The following is a 16,045-nucleotide window of genomic DNA, read 5'->3' as shown; positions in this document are numbered from 1 at the left end:
AACCTTCCCGCGAGCAACCGCACGCGAATCGCACCGCGCTCGAGCGCCGTCCGCGATCCGTCGACCCGCGCGGAGCGTTTCGCGCCCGCCCCCGTCGTGCCGGTAATCTGATCAAAAAGGTCACCGCGATTTCAACACCCTCACGAAAGGTTGCGCACTTCACGCGAAACCAAGCGACGACGTAGGGCGACGCCGGCGCGATGGGTCCGTGCCTGAGTAAATCCGAGAACAAGGGCGCGGCCTACGAGTTCGCGGTGTCCGACTCGAAGTCGAAGGCTCCCGACGCTCGAGCGACGCCCGAACCGATCGGCAACGGCACCGACGCGAAGAATGCGACCAAGGCGAAGCGCGCGCCCGCGCAGCGCGTCATGAGCGTCAGCAAGGACCGAGACCACGAGCAGGTGCCCCAGCTCCGTCAGCAGGGCATGACGGAGAGGCTCCAGGCGCGACCGGCGCAGGGGAGCGCCGCCAAGCCCGAAACCCCGGCGGGGCGCAAGGCGAACGAGGACGAGGTCGCGTTCATCAAGTCGGCGCTGGAGAACACGGTGGTGTTCCATCAGCTCGACGAGACCGTGCGGGACGCGGTGGCCAGGGAGATGACCTCGCTGGAGGTTCACGCGGGCGAGCGCATGATCCAGGAGGGGGACATGGGATCCGAGATGTACCTCGTGCACTCGGGGACGTTCGACATCTTTTGCCACCGAAGGGGCGCCGAGGTCAAGGTCAACTCGAAAGCCGCGGGGGACATCTTCGGAGAGATCTCGTTGATGTTCGAGTCCCCTAGAAGCGCGTCGGTGGTGGCCACGTCGGACGCCGTGGTGTGGATGCTGGACCGCAAGTCCTTCAGGGAACTGACCCGCAAGGTTGCCGAGGAGGCGAAATCGCAGCACCTCGTCTTCCTCAACTCCGTCCCGATCCTCGCCTCCTTGACCGTCGAGGAGCGCATCCGCGTCGCCGAGGCCCTGGAGGAGAAGACGTTCCTGCCGGGAGAGATCGTCGTGGAGCAGGGGTCGACGGAGACGGACTACTTCTACATCGTCGCGAAAGGTGAAGCCGTGGTGAGGGTTGCGCGAGCGGGTGACGCGGAGGACGGAGACCTGGACGGATCGGTCCGGGGAATGCGAACCGTCAACCGTCTCTTCCGCGCGGATTTCTTCGGCGAGAAGGCTCTGTTGTACGATCAACCGAGGGACGCCACGGTGATGGTGCCGCTTGGGGGCACGCCGCTGGTCTGTCTGTGCCTGGGCCGATCGGTGTTTACCGACTTGCTGGGACCGCTTCAGGAGATCATGGCGCGGGAAAAGTCGGCGGAGGTGGTGGAGCAACGGATGCGGGAGCTCGAGTTTGCGGCGCCGTGGATGCGCGCCGACGTGAAGATCGTCGACCGAAAGGGCAGGATCGTCGCGTCCACCGGAACGTGCAGCAACGTCACCTTCGCGTCGCTCGCGTCGCCGGAGTACCACGAGCAGCAGCAGCTTCTCTCGGGCGCGGCGGCGGAGGGCGAAGAACCCGCGCAGCGATTGGAGCCCCCGACGGTGGAGATCGAGCTGAGGGAGGGCGATCTCCTCGGCGGCGGCGCGAGCGGCAGCGTGCGACGGGTCGACTGCGCCGTCGGCGGCGGCGAGATGAAGACGTTTGCGCTGAAGAAGATGCGAAAGTGCGCGGTGATGTCCACCCCGGAGCACATCTACTGCGAGCAGAGCATCACGAAGGAGCTCAAGCACTTCGCGTGCATGCGTCAGCACGCCAGCTTCCAGGACGATGAGAACCTCTACTTTTTGTTCGATTTCGTGGACGGATGCGATCTGATGGACGCGTTGGCGGCTGTGGCCACGGTTCAAAACATTCGCCTCCCGAAGAAGCCCTTCACGCCCAAGATCAAAATGCTCAAGGGCATGCCGGAGGAGATGGCGATGTACTACATAGCGGTCATAACCAGCGCGTTCGAGTACCTCCACGACCACCAGATCGTGTACAGGGACCTCAAACCCGAGAACGTGCTGCTCGCCCGCGACGGGACGGCCAAGCTCGGCGACTTTGGTTTCGCCAAGAAGCTGGAGAAGGGTCAGCACACGTACACGTTCTGCGGAACTCCGGGGTACGTGGCGCCCGAGGTTGTGCTGGCGCGCGGGTACGGCACCAGCGTGGACTGGTGGGGTCTCGGGGTGATGATGTACGTCCTGCTGACGGGCCAGCAGCCGTTTTCGCAAATCGTCGGGGGTAAACCCGAGGATCCGCTCACGGTGATGAAGCGAATCGTGGATAGGAGCTGGCACGTCTCGTTCCCGGTGTACCTCAGCGAGGAGTCCGTCGACATCATGAGCTGGTTCATGGAGCGGCGATCGGCGAAGCGTCTCGGTAACCTGCGGAGAAAAGCGAGCGACATCCGGACGCACGCGTGGTTCGCGCAGGCTGAGTTTGACTGGGAGGCGCTCAGGACCGGGTCGCTGAAGCCGAAGCCGCTGGCGCTCTCCGAGGCTTTCGCGGAGCAGCACAGGAACAGGATACAGGACCTGGAGCGGGAGATCTTCGCCTCGATGGTTCCGGAGAACCCAGTCGATCTGGAGGAGGCGTGCAAGATCTTCGAGGACTTCTGAGGTCCTTCTGATGACATTGACAGTGTACGATAACAGTGTACGATAACTTTCGAGTTGAGTACGATCGAGTTGACGCCATGGTATTATTTGTGATCGATGAAAGCTTTTGATCCCATCTCCGTCGCGACGCTCTCCAACTCCGTCGCGTCACACGGAGAACGACGCCGACCTACCGCGCATTCCCCCGCCCTTCCGAAAACCCCCGTTCTTCGGCACCACCATCGGAATCTTCAGATCCGCGCCCCGACCCTTGATCGCGGCAAACACGGCGAAGGCGCCCAGTAAGACGACGACGGCGACAGCCTTCGTCGCGCCGTCGTTCCTCGCGCCCCCGCCGCGTGGCGCGTCGCACCGCAACGACCCCATCCTCGCCGGGTGAATCAGGCACATCGCCGCGCCCATCGTCCACTCCACGTCGTTCCCGTCGACGTCCTCGACGTACTCGATCTCATCCGCGTTTGGCGAAAATCCAAATCCGACGCCACCCTCCCCGTCCTCGCCCTCGCCCTCGCCGCCCTCGAGGAGCGCCGTCACCAGCGCGCCGTCGAAACAACGTCCGGGCAGCCTATCCGTCGCGGTGTTCGCGTCCACGCCGTCCCAACCGGCCAGCGCGTCCTCCCATCGCGTCGCGCACGCTCGCCTCGACGCCGCCTTGATTGACGAAAGCGTGGGCCGGGGGAATCCACGCAAACCGTCGGGCAGCGCGACGTGAAGAAAGTGCGTCAGGTGGTACGGCAGCGACATCGCGAGAAAGCCCCCGGGCACGCCGACGACGTCCGCGGGCGCGCGCATCGGCGACCCGTCGCGCGTCTGCAGCGCGCGAAGCTCTTTACGAACCTCTTTCTCGCATGCGTCAAAGTCTCCGGCGCCCGTGAGCGTCACGCCGTCGACAACCTCCGTCCTTCCTAAAAACGCGCAAGGAATCGAAGTCTCCGATTGGCCGCGCGCCTTGGCCGCCGCCGCCGCGGCGGCCCACATCCGCTTCTCCACGTGGTTCGCGCCGTACCCGAGGTACGAGCGGACGTACACCCTTCGCTTCAGCTCGAGAAGATCCGCCGGGGGCCCGCCGAGGTCGTCCGGGGATGATATTTTGGACGCCGGCAGCGCGACAATCTGCGCGCTCCCGCCGCCCACGTCGAGCGCGCCCACGGTCTGGGGCACCGCCTCCGCGTCCGGCGCGCCCACGGAGGTCATGTCCCGTCCCGAGAGCTGGTTTGCGGCGAGCCACGCGAAGAACCCCTCCTCCTCGCCGTCGATTGTCCGAAAGTGCGATCTCTCGTTCTCGACTCGCAGCCCGCCCCCGTCCAACCCGAGACGGAACCTCGTTCGTCTCGACACCACCCTCGCGACGGACGCCCACAGCGCGCTCTGCTCCTCGTCGGACAGGACCCGGACGCCCGCCGTGGCCCAGAGGTACAGCGGCGTGGCGCTGCGTTCATCGGCGGGCACCTTCGCCAGCGCCTGCTCGAGCATCGGCACGATGGCTTTCGCGACGTCTTCGTCCCCGACGCCCGCGAGCGACGCCAGCGGCGTGTGCCCCTTCACCTTCTTACCGATCGCGCGGAGCTCGAACCGGGGTTTGGCGGCGCCAGGGACGATCTCGAACGTGTGCGCGCGGCATCCCGTCGATCCCGCGTCGACGATCACGACGTGCCGCGGGGCGTCGCCGCACATCGCGTCGGCGGATGCGTCCACGTACGACGATGCGCTCCCGCGCGCGAGGGCGGACGCGAAGACCAGGCGCGCCGCGAGGACGGCGCCGAGGAGCAAGCCGCAGATGACGATGGCGAGGTAGCGCGCGTCGCGGCCGGCGCCCGAGGAGGCCGCGGTCGTCAACATCGCGCGCGTCCACGCGAAGGGCGAGGCGGTCGATCGCGTTCGCTGCGCGCGCTTGTGCTCGGGCGTCTCGGCGTCGAACGAACCCGGCGCGTCGTCCCCGCCCCAACCGCGGCCTGTGTTGAGCTGGTTCAGGCCGTCTCCCGTCGAGGACGTCCGCTTGATCATGCGCGGCGTGCCCGCCCGCGCATGTCAGGAGTGAACCGGCGGCACGGATTAGATTTCGTGAACGGGTCTCCCGTCAAACGTCGACGGGATCCAGCGGCGCGTGCGCACTCGGCACAGGGATGACGCGCGACGCGCCCGAGGGTGACGGGGAATGGCGGCGCGCGGCGCTTTCCTACCGCGAGAAGTTCGTCGATGACCTCGTGATCGCGCTCCCGGACGCGACCGGGCCGCCGCTGAGGATCGCGCAGGCGGCGAGCGCCGCGGCGGTGGGCACCGCCTCTCGACGCGGCGACGGCCAAAAAGATCGTCAATCGGTGCGCCGGGGCGCCGGGCCCGTCGTCGCGCGCCGCGACGATCCCGAAGACGACGCCTCGGCGGACCCGATACCCTCGACCGGGTTCACCGTCTGGGACGCGGGGATCCTTCTCGGCATGTACGTGACCCAGCCGGAGGTGTGGCGACGCCTGACGCGAGGGTCGTCGTCGTCGTCGTCGTCGTCAGACGCGGTGGTCCTCGAGCTGGGTTCCGGCACTGGCGTCGCGGGGTTACTGGTCGCGTCCTCGGGCCTCCCCGTCGTTGTCGGCATGTCCGACCTTCCCGCGCTCGTCCCGTTCCTCCGCGCCAACGCGTCGAGGAACAAGGCGCCGGAAGGTCCGGTGCCCGAGACGGTCGCGATGGCGACGGTGCCCCTCCGATGGGGGGTGGCGGACGACGCGAAGGCGTTGCCCGGGCCCCTCAGGGCGCCGCACGTGGTGCTCGGCGCGGACCTGATATACACCGAGAGGCGCGAGGTCATCGACGCGCTCGTGACGACGCTCGCGTCGATCGTGCCCGTCGGGGGCGTCGCGGTGTTTGCCTCGTGCGTCGAGCACAGGCCGGAGAGCGTGAGTTACTTCGAGGAACGCGTCGCACGCGTGGGCGGGTTTACCTGCGTCGCCGTGGACCACGGGGCGCTCCGGCCGGGGTACGGACGCGAGGGGGGCGGGGCGTTCAGGGTGGTGGAGATGACGCGCGAGGGAGGCGAGGGGACGTCGTAGGGACGCGGCGTCCGGTGGCTCGTCGACGAGACGGTTAACATTAGCACTAGATTCATAGTCTACGAAGGTAACACTTACTAACCAAGGGACATTCGAGTGCCCGTCAGCGAGTATAAAGGTAACATTATCAGCCACGCGCCGCGCACGGGCGGGTTCGAACAACAGTCATAGCATACAGGTGGTTGGCGACGCGAGAGGATTCGGCGTTGCGGTTTTACTGCCCGACCTTCTCCCTCTCGGAGGAGGTGGTCTTCTTTTTGGTGGTCTTGGCGGGCTTTCGCTTGAACGCCACGACGTTGCTGCGCGCGGTGGCGGGGACCCTATCGGTCTCCCAAGGGGGCACGTAGGTCTTTTCGCCCTTCTCGTAGGACGTGATGAAATAGCCGGATTCCTCACGGATCCTCTTCATATAAGCCTTCGCCTCGGATGTCTTGTTGTCCCTCACGAGGAGCTCGGCATACCTCAAGACCATGTAGGTGGTGACTCCCTCGAGCTCCTGCTCCCTGAAGCCGTTCTTGAGAAGGTAGGCCTTGCATATCTTGCAGTTCTTGACCGCCAGCGCGGCGATGAAGCCGGTATAGGCGAGACCGGCGAAGAACATCGCGAATCCAATCTCGTCAGGGAAAGCCTTGGTCTCGGAGGTGAAGAAGCATCCCAGCGCGGTGGGGTGCACGGCGCAGTTGCCGGAGGTGATGGGGTCGACGTTGGAGGCGAGGTTGAAGAGGGCGGCCTCGACGGCGAGGAGCGTGGCGTTTGCGACATGGAACTCGGGTTGGTAGCCCTTGATGAAGAAGTGGTGCGCAGCCTCGAGCGGGCCGAAGTCCGTGCCAATCTTGGCCTTTTGCGGTGCGTTGGATGGATCAAACCAGAACTCGCCTGATGATGTGGATGCGATGCGAGGGGGAACGGTCGAGTCAGTCACGGATGATACTCGAGAGGTGACGCGCGAAAGGTACGTATCATGTGATCGGACGAAGATCGCGAGCGACGGGGGGTCCAGACCCGGGGACGGATGCCGATGCCGGGGGCCGGGGGCGGTGCGTCCCGAACCAGATTTGCAAAAAGTGGCCAGCTTTTCCAGAGGAGGGCGAATCAATCGGGGCGGAAAGAATCGGCATCGGAGCTCACCTTCTTTCTTGGCGGAGCAGCGGATGAGGCCGCGTTCGCGCGCGACGCGGGGACGCGCGACGGCGGGCAGAGATACTGGGGTGGAGAGCAGGGCGACGGACATGTTTGCCGGGCGCTTGGGTGGAGTGAGGTCGGGAAGGGTTCGTTATCCGCCGTGGGTTAAAAAGCGCAAAAGATCTCAAAATATCCCAGCCAATTTTCGGTTTTTCGGTCAGACGACAGAATCTAGATGCGCTGGCAGGTGACTGGACCGCATCTGGGCGGGAGAACATTCAACTCGTTCTCCCCCGATCCGAGCGGGAGACGCCTGGTGAAGCGCATATCTAGGCGCACATCGTCGCAGACTCCGTCGATATGTACGCATCCGCCGTGAACATCGCGCTCACGGCGCGCGTCAGCCCCGCCACGACCGCCGGGGCTCGACGCGCGCCCGCGCCCGCGTCAAATGCCAACTTGCCCAAAAAGTGCGTTTACCGGCAGCCGACTTGGTTCGGGAGCCATCTCCCCATCGCCTCGTCGGGCGGTCGCCGCGCGCGCATCGTCGCCGCCCGAGCCCGTCGCGGCGGTGAAGGCGCGGACTCGCTCCCGAGCCTCCTCCCGTGGGCGCGCGAACGGGCCGACTCGGCGCGAGATGGCGCCTCCGTCGACGGCGGTGCATCCGACGGCGATTCCGTTAGTGCGAATCATGCGCCCGCGTACTTCGACCTGGTCCAAGAAGTGGGCGACGACGACTCTTCACACGCGGACGACGGCCTCGCGTGGTTCAAGACCGCCCTCGGCGCGTTCATGTACGATAAGGGATACCGCCAGGCGTTCGCGCTCCTCGGTTTTCCCGGGCCCGACGCCGAGCACCTCATGGCGCTCTCGCAGCTCCGACCCGCGAGGACCGCCCTGGACGAGGCGGACGCGACTCTCCTGGAGCTGAGCTGCGGCCCCGGCATGTTCGCCGAGATGTTCGCGCGCGGATCCGAGTTCCCGCGCATCGTAGCCACCGACTACGCCGAGGCCATGTGTGCGCGGACGCTCGAACGCATCGCGTCGTCACCCAACGCGCGCGCCAAGGACACCGCCGTGGTCCGCGCAGACGTCGGCAACCTGCCCTTCGACGACGACGCCTTCGCAGCGGTGCACTCCGCGGCGGGTATCCACTGCTGGCCCGAACCCGCGCGCGGGCTCGAAGAGGTCAGTCGCGTGCTCAAACCCGGCGGTACGTTCGTCGCGTCCACGGTCGTCCTCCCCGAGAAGGCCCGCGCGAAGATGACCGCCAAGGGTCTCGACGCCGCGACGTACACCACCCGCGCCAGGAAGCAAAACATGCCGTTCTGGGACCGGAACGCCGTGCTGGCGATGTGGCGATCCACGCCGGGGTTCGAGGACGCCGAGATCATCCACGCCGAGAAGGCGTTCGTGATGATATCCGTCTCGAAGGGCTCGCGCGACGGGGGGCTCGGTAACAACGCGGTGTCCAGACCCGACCGGGTCAACGTACCCGAGAAGACCGAGAAGAACACGGAGAAGATCGACGACGAGACGCCCGAGATCCTCAACCAGTGGTGGCCGGTTGCGTTTGAGCACCAGCTCGACGCGGACGGTGACAAGCTCGCCGTCTCCCTCTTCGGTGAGCCCCTCGTGCTGTACCGCACCGACGGGGGTGTCGTCAACTGCGTTCAGGACAGGTGCGCTCACAAATCCTGCCCCCTCTCGCTCGGCTACGTCCGCGACGGTAAGTTGCTGTGCCGGTACCACGGCTGGGCGTACGGGGAGGGCGGCGAGCTCGTGGACGTTCCCGCGCTCCAAGCCGGCCGGTGCCCAAAGGCGAGCGTGCCGAAGTACCCGTGCCACGTCGCGGACGGCGTCGTGCACGTCTGGCTCGGCGAAGCGGCCGAATGCGGTCGATCCCAACTCCCCGGCCACTCCCTCGTCGCGACTCGCTCGATGAAGGGCGTCGAGACGCTCTCGTGGCCGCGTCTGACGGAGACTCGCGAGTGGGACGGCGTCCCCTGGCACAGCGCCGTGGAGATCACCCAGGACTTCACCCACCTCCAGTTCGTCCACCCGAACACCCAGGCTGGGCGGGCGCCGCTCTTGGTCGGCGGCTTGACCGAGTTTGAGACGGAGGGCCACCCGCCGGGCGGGTTCGTGGCCGAGTACGTCGGGGGAAGCGGCAAGGGCGGCGGCCGGGTCACCTTCGTTCCTCCGTCAACCGTCATGAACGAGTCCTTCTTCGTGGACGAGGAGGCGCCCGACGGTAAGAAGGCGTTCCCACTCTGTTTCGTCTTCCGCTTCGTCCCAACCGCGCCCGGGAAAACCGCAGTCTTGGTGCAGACGCACCAGAAGCTCTTCCCCCACATCTCCGACCGGTTCGCCAAGGCGCTCATGAACATGACCAAGGTGATGAGCCAGGATCAGCTCGTGCTCGCCGCCCAGAGGCTGCGGGTCGCGCAGGGTTCGCCCCAGTGGAACCTCCCCATCGAATCGGACAAGCACCTCCTCCACTTTACCAAGTGGAGAGTCGCCGCGGAGGGAAACGGACCCTGGTTCCACGGCTACGACCTACCCGCCCCATCCGCCGAGCTCGCCGAACTCGACGACGTTCTCGCTCGGATCCAATCCGAAGGCGTCACCTCCACGGGCCAGCACCTCCAACGGCCCGACGCGAGCGGTCACCCGAGGCCCTTCCACAGACCGGTCAGCCGCGCCGTTCGAAGAGGCGCCGCGTCCGCCGCCGGCGTCGACAAGTCCGGCGTGGACTTGGAGAAACCGCTTAGAATGCTCGCGTCCGCCGGTCAGCCCGCGTGGCACAAAGCGGGGGTCCCGCTCTGGCTCGCCGATGCCATGAACGCGGCGCGTGGCAGCGACGTCGTCAAGCGGGTCGTGTCTGGCGTGCGTTGGGGCGAGGGAACGTGGCAGAAGAAGGACGATGAGGACGGCGAGAACCTCCTCCCGGAATCCGCCCCGAAGGCTCCCTTCGCAAACAACGCAATCGCGTTCAACCGCAAGTCCAAGGCCGGATTGAGCGAGGACGACAAGAAGGCGGAAGGCGAGAAGACGGCGTCCAAGCAGTGAGCGACGCGTGTATATCACTCTATCATATCACCCTATGTCAGTAGACTACCTGTTGTGTGTAATTTTGTATTTCCATCAGTCAGACTCGGATTTCGTTTTGCGCCCGTGCGTTTCGTTTCCCTGTTTCCCATCTTTCAGTTGCAGCCCACGCTGACGGATACAAGCGCCGGCGCAGCGCGCTTTTTCAACAATCCCTAGCGCCGCGGGGGCAGGGGAGGCGCCATGGAGTCCAACGACGGCTGGAGCCTCGGCTGGGAGGGCGTGGACGCCCTCTGGTCGGTTTTCCAGCCCGGGGCGCCCGGGGACCCGAAGCCGCGAACCGCGGCGCCCGCGCGGTCCGAGCCCAAGTTCGATGCCACCGGCGCTCGCGCGAGGCTCTACGACCAGCGGATCGCGTACGCCGAGAAGGCGACCGAGGCGGTCGCGCTGACGGCGGCCCTTCGCGCGTGGCGGCCCGAGGACGGCGACGACGCCAACGCGCTGCAGCTCGCGACGACGCTGGTCGACTGGTCCCTCGCCGTGCTGTCGTACGGTGGCCTCGGCGCGAGGCCCGCCAAGGGAAAGGCGAAGAGCAGGGGCGGCGGTGACGAGGACGGCGAGAAGAAACAACGAACGAACGGGCCGCCCCCGCCGAGGGCGGCGGGCGCGGATCCCCCGACGCCGCGTGCGCTGTGCGCGGATATCACGCTGTGGCGCGCGCTTCACGCGGGCCTGGCGCACGGCGCGGATCGCGGTGTGCACGGCAAGGTGACGCCGTCGGCGGCGGCCACGTCACATCTCATGCTCGCCGCGACGGCGGCGGCGACTGGATCATCGGACTCCCTAGGACTCCCATCGATCGATGCGATCGACGACGACGAGAACGACGACGAGAACCTGCCGTCGCACATCGCGGAAAGCCTTGGGCACGTTCGCGTGAGGCTCGGCCGAGAGTTCAAACCCGCGCCGGAGCAGTGCATTGCCTGCGGGTCCGCGTGCGTGACCCGGGGCGTCACAGCTGGCGGAACCACAGCTGGCGCGGCACCCGTCGACGACCGATGGAAGCCGCTGATCGACGAGTGCTTCCGGCTCATTCACCACATGATCGTGACGCACGGGCAGAACAAGCCCGCGCCGGTGGTTCCTGACGCGTTGATGGCGCGGATGCTGAGGGACGCCGTGGGCGATGTCGACGGAGCCGCGGGTTTGTGTACTCGGTCGCTAGTGTTACACCCGACGCACAGGACGTCGATTCCCGCCGCGTTCGCCGCGGCTGGGGGCAAGCCCGTTCCAAAGTCGACGCAACAACCGCCGTCGAAGAAACGAAAAGGAAAAAAGGGGAAGGGGGCCGCGGACGACGCGGATGCGGAGGATGGGGACGGGGAGGAGGCGGGGGAGTCGAAGGTTTGGAACCGCACGCTTCCCGCGCCCGAGTACGTGCGAAACGCGGCGAGGATGATCGTGAACGACGGGGAGTGCGTCCGTCTGGCGCCGTGGCTCTTTCGCTCGTTCGTCGAGGACGCCAACGCGTTCGCCAGTTACCGGAGCGGGAAGAGGGCGACGGCGGCGGGGTCCAACGATGAACCCGTCTTCGTGAACAAGCCCGGGCGATGCATGCCAGCCGTGCGCGGCGACGCGAAGCTGCTCTGGGACGCGTTCTTCGAACCATGCGTGAGGTTCGAGACGGGCGACGCGCGGGCGGCGGGCGGCGGAGAAGGCGCCGACGGACGAAGACGCCGGGGGCGGGGCGTCAAGAGGGACATCGACGGCGACACAGCTGGCGGCGGGGGTGACACAGCTGGCGGCGGCGGCGGCGTTCGGGACGCGACGTCGAGACGCCGCGTCGCCGCGGCGCTCGTGCGCGCGTGCGATGTCGCGGGCCTGTACTCGTACCTCGGCGGCGACGACGCGGCTCCGGCGCCGGACCGGCTGAACGTCCGGGACCGGCTGGGCGAGTACGCGAACGCGCTCTTCGCGAAGACGTCGGATGCATCGCCCGGCGCTCCCGGATCGGTGACCTCGTCCAAGGCTGCGACGTGCGCGGCGGCGACGGCGCTGCTGGAGGTTGACGTCCGCATCGTCGAGCCGCACTGCGCCGCCATCGTCGCGGAGGTTTGCCGAGCCGCGGACGCGGAGGAGAGGGACGCGGCGGCGGCGGCGCAGTTCCTCACGACGCTCGTCAAACAGTACGCCGCTACCCGGCAGTTACCCGCGCTGCTCTCCAAGATGGGCGCCGCCGTGGCGTCCTTGCGGGACGACGACGCGCCCTTCGAGGTTGGCGCCGTGTTGGATCACCCCGCGGTGCTCGAAGCCGCGGGTGCCGAGGTTCAGCGGATGCTCTCGGGCATGATGTCCCAGATTTGCGTTTGCGCGCATGGAGCGATGTCGCACGCGTTGGGAAGGTGCGAGTGGGGAACGGGAGCGAACGGCGCCGGGCACGGCGCGAGGTGCGCGGCGCTGGGCGCGTTCATCGCGAAAATGGTCCACGCGCTTCCGGCACCCGCCGGTGAGGCTATCGATGCCGGCGCGCGGGTGGCGCTCGAGGAGTTGTCCGCGGAGATTTGCGGTCGACTCCGCGACTGGTTCGCCACAACGTCGGGTCGCAACTTGGCCGTCGAGAAGAAGGACGCGGAGAAGAAGGAGAAGAAGAGAAAAAAGAAGAATAACGACGAGGAGCAAAGGGATGAGGATGGGTCGCCGCGCGGACGGGTTTCGGGAGCGGGCGACGCGTCCATCGCGGGCGCGCTCCTGTCGGTGTACGTGCAGGCGCAGGCCATCCTGGAGATTTGCCACGATCGCGACGAGCTCTACAGCTTCCACCGGCGACCGTACCTCTTCACCCCCGACGCCCCACCGATCGTCTCCGTCGTCGCCGCGATCCTCAACCTCGATCCGGAGAACGACGCGGCTCCGTGTGAGGCCAACGACGGGACCCCGTACGGAGCCGCGGCGGCCAAGTCGAGGGCCACCGCCGCGGCGGGCGCCGCTCTGCAGCGCGTCGTCCAGCTCGCCAAAGTCGCCGAGCCGCCCCCCGCGGGCGTTTCCGATCCGGACGCCATCGACGAGGCGCGCGCGCTCGTCGACGTCTGCGCCGCGTGCGCGGGGTCCAGACGTCGAACACCGGAAGCCGACGCGGTGCGTGACCTCATGCGCACGTGCCAGGACGTTTGGATGGCGTACGCGTCTCCGGCGGCTTTGCGCGAGTGGGTACGCGACGGAACAGATGACGTGTTTCGGGACCGGCGGCTGCTGAAGCTGTGGACGCGGGAGGCTGTGCGCGGGGTGGTGCGCGCGTGCGACGGGGTTAAAACGGCGACGTCGTTGGGCGCGATCGCGACGTCGATCGTGGAAGAGGTTGGCGCTGGCGCCGGGGAAGACACCGAGGAGGTGGCGTGGTCGAGGTGGCGGGAGACGCGGGAGCTGGCGGCGAAGTTTTGGGCGCTGGACGAGGGCGCTTGGTCTGACGTTGGTGCGACAAAAGATGCAGGAAAGCGCGGTAAGAAGTCCGGAAAGCGGCGAAAGGGCGGCGACGACGGTGTCGTCGGCGGCCCGGACGAAACGAAGGCTGGCCTGGACGAGATGAACGCCGCGATCGGTCGGCTCGCGTCCATGCCGACGCAGGTGGTTGACGACTGCGACGCGCGCTGGCTCGTCGCCGCGTGCGTCGCCGCCGATTGCGTCGCGTTCACCGCCGCCGCGGCGCGCGTCGATTCGTGTTCCGTCGACGACGACTCGACCGTTTTGTTCGCCGCGGTGGACGTCATGGCCGCCGCGCGAAGAGCCGTCGCGAAGTTCGCCAACGTCGACGAGGCGTCGGCTTCGTTTGTCCTCGCCGGGTCGATTTCCAAGACGCGAGCGATTTTCGCGGATGCCTCGCTGGAGATGACCAGACGCATCGAGAAGCTTCTGAAGAAGAAAGTAGGTGACGGCGGCGACGACGTGTTGGGTTTGACCCTCGTCGACGCCGACGCGAGGGCCAGGACGTGCTCGTTCGCGTACGCCACGTCGTCCTTCGTCCAAGCCTCGGTGCAACACGCGAGGGGCGACGCTTTCTTCGCGGCGCTGGCGGCGTGCGACGCGTCGGTGACCCCAGCCGTGCGAGATGCGTCGAAGCAGGCGCACGCCATCCTACTCGCCGCGATCGAGCGCGTCGAGGCGAGGAGGGCGAAGAAAAAGGCGGAGCGTGAGGCGGCAGAGGCGTCGGCGATTCACTCGAAGATGACCCCGCGATCGGTCAAGCTCAGACGACGCAGGGAGGAAACGCCGCGGGAAACCCCGCGCGCGGACCCGGACCCTAGCCCTAAACCCTCGAGCGGCGAGGCAATCGCGTTGGACGACACGAACCGCGATCGACGTACCGACCCGACGCCCGACCGTAAACCCCCGGGGAGGGACCCGCCCCCGGACGTCGGCCCGGCGTCCGTCGCGGCGCTGGCTCTCGCGGAAGCCGTGCTCACCGCCGCGACCAACGGCGTGGCGTCGCTCGGGTGCGAGAGGGACGCCAACGCGATGGTCAACGACGGCAACGACATCAAGGAGAGGGACGACGCCGTCGATCGCGTCGGTCCCGCGTCCACGCGCGCGTGGTCCGCGGTCGGGTCTCTCCGCGGCGCGACGATTGACGTGGCGACGGGGGCGCTGGCGAAGCTCTCGCGAGGGTCGCCCCCCGGCGTGACGGACGCCCTGGCGTCCGCGCTGTCGGGCGGCGCCGCCTCCGCGGGCCTCGCGGAGTTGGGCATCGTGTACTCGAAGCGGGGCGAACCGTCGCGGATAGTCCCGGAACCCGATTCGATTCGCAGGGGTTTACAGTACGCGTGCGGCGTGCTGCGGGATTGCTCGAAGGATGGCTGGATCGTCAAGTACCCCGCCGGCGCGGCGAAGGCGATCGACCTGATTCGCTCGACGGTGGACGTCTTCTCCGCGAACGGACCCCACCTCACGCCCACCGCGCACGCCGCCCTTTTGGCCACCGTGTTGTCCACGTACGACGTGTCCGCGCGTCACGTCAAGTACGGCGAGGACGACAGGCTCCCGTCGCCGCCGCGCGATTTATCAGTGGCGTTGAACCGAGCGATGGGCTCGTTGCTCCACGGCGCGGGTAAGCGTCTGCTCGGCGCCGCGTATCGCTACTGCATCGATCAGATGCGCGCGCACGACAGCGCGCACAGGTCGATCTACCCCTTTGGCAAATACGCGTTCGCGGACATGAGCGAGGCGAGGCACAAGGAGCTGGGCTTTGGGACGCCGTACGACGGCTGGGAGACGGCTTCGAGTTTAGCCGCGCCGCTGTGGTGCATGCAATCGCTCGTCAATCACACGGGCTGGGGCGGTAAAGCCGCGAGACTCGCGGCGACGGAGCACGCCGAGTACGCGTGCAACACGCTGATGGACTGCGCGAAGATGGCGACGGAGAGGGGCTCGTGCGGCGAGCCCGGGGAGTCCCCGTCGAGAGCCGTCGCGTGGGCGGCGGTGAACGCGCTGACGACGGTGGCGGGTCGGGGTAAGGGGACCCCGCTGAGCAGCAGGTGCTGCTCGCGCATGGCCATCTTACCGCAGAGTATATGCGAGGGCTTGGTCTCGGTGGACAGCGGCGGGTCGCTCTTCGCGGGGTGCTGCGCGCTGCTCTCCTGCTTGCTGCGCAGGAGAACCGTCGAGCTCAAGCGATGCTCAGCCATGTACACCGTATCGTGTCAGTACCTCCTCGACGCGATGCGTAAGTGGAACGCGCGCGAGATCGAGGAGAGGCGAGCCAGGGGCGACGCGACGGAGCAGGCCAAGGAGGCGGAGATCGAGGCCGCGGCGCTCTCGGACGACGCGTTGACCCGCGAGTGGCAGCGGATCACCGCCATCGAAGAGCGAGAGAGCGCGGATGCGTTTGCGACGAAGATGCGTTTGGCGGCGACGCACATGGTTCCCGTGTACGAGAGCGCCAACAAGGGAAAGCTCGGGACGATCTACTGCCAGCACCTCCTCGCGGACGCCATCACCGCGTGCACGGGCAGCGCCGTACACGCCAAGGCTGCGGGCGCCAGCATCGGGGCGCCGGCGGAGCGCGCGCTCAAGCCGGGCATTTTCGCGCTCATGGACTCGGTCGGGGACAGGGAGTTCCAGCAGCTGCACATGGCGTTCGTGAGCGGACAGGGTGGGGCGAGGCGGATGATCCTGAGGAAGTTCATCGACGAGTACCGCCGCACGCACAAGTTCGACGGGAAGATCTGACGTCGCTCGCGATGG

The 16,045-nt window shown here is 67.1% G+C and overlaps 5 protein-coding genes across 5 annotated transcripts; 4 read left to right on the top strand and 1 right to left on the bottom strand.

The window, feature by feature from the left end:
• Window positions 1–425: 425 nt before the first annotated feature.
• Window positions 426–3,979, top strand: CL-PK2 (cyclic nucleotide dependent protein kinase II; the record flags this gene model as incomplete). Its single annotated transcript, XM_002503280.1, has 1 exon — window positions 426–3,979. The coding sequence occupies one exon, from the start codon at window positions 426–428 to the stop codon at window positions 2,595–2,597; it is 2,172 nt and encodes a 723-aa protein (XP_002503326.1). The 3' UTR covers window positions 2,598–3,979.
• A 1,053-nt stretch (window positions 3,980–5,032) lies between these two features.
• MICPUN_101133 (predicted protein) lies at window positions 5,033–5,638 on the top strand (the record flags this gene model as incomplete). Its single annotated transcript, XM_002503279.1, has 1 exon — window positions 5,033–5,638. One exon carries the CDS (start codon window positions 5,033–5,035, stop codon window positions 5,636–5,638), a length of 606 nt encoding a protein of 201 aa, XP_002503325.1.
• A 27-nt stretch (window positions 5,639–5,665) lies between these two features.
• MICPUN_108498 (predicted protein) lies at window positions 5,666–6,879 on the bottom strand. The gene is made up of 2 exons (XM_002502924.1): window positions 6,767–6,879; window positions 5,666–6,514 (listed from the first exon to the last, which is right to left on the bottom strand). The coding sequence occupies exons 1-2, from the start codon at window positions 6,867–6,869 to the stop codon at window positions 5,853–5,855; spliced, it is 765 nt and encodes a 254-aa protein (XP_002502970.1). The 5' UTR covers window positions 6,870–6,879; the 3' UTR covers window positions 5,666–5,852.
• Window positions 6,880–7,120: 241 nt separating this feature from the next.
• TIC55-3 (chloroplast envelope protein translocase family) lies at window positions 7,121–9,918 on the top strand (the record flags this gene model as incomplete). Its single annotated transcript, XM_002503278.1, has 1 exon — window positions 7,121–9,918. The coding sequence occupies one exon, from the start codon at window positions 7,121–7,123 to the stop codon at window positions 9,830–9,832; it is 2,712 nt and encodes a 903-aa protein (XP_002503324.1). The 3' UTR covers window positions 9,833–9,918.
• A 136-nt stretch (window positions 9,919–10,054) lies between these two features.
• Window positions 10,055–16,030, top strand: MICPUN_59517 (predicted protein; the record flags this gene model as incomplete). Its single annotated transcript, XM_002503277.1, has 1 exon — window positions 10,055–16,030. The coding sequence occupies one exon, from the start codon at window positions 10,055–10,057 to the stop codon at window positions 16,028–16,030; it is 5,976 nt and encodes a 1,991-aa protein (XP_002503323.1).
• Window positions 16,031–16,045: the final 15 nt, after the last annotated feature.

Source organism: Micromonas commoda, chromosome 6, assembly GCF_000090985.2.
Source record: "Micromonas commoda chromosome 6, complete sequence".
NCBI lineage: Eukaryota > Viridiplantae > Chlorophyta > Mamiellophyceae > Mamiellales > Mamiellaceae > Micromonas > Micromonas commoda.
The sequence above is the reverse complement of the archived record's forward strand: the minus strand, read 5'-3'. Positions and strand labels throughout refer to the sequence as shown.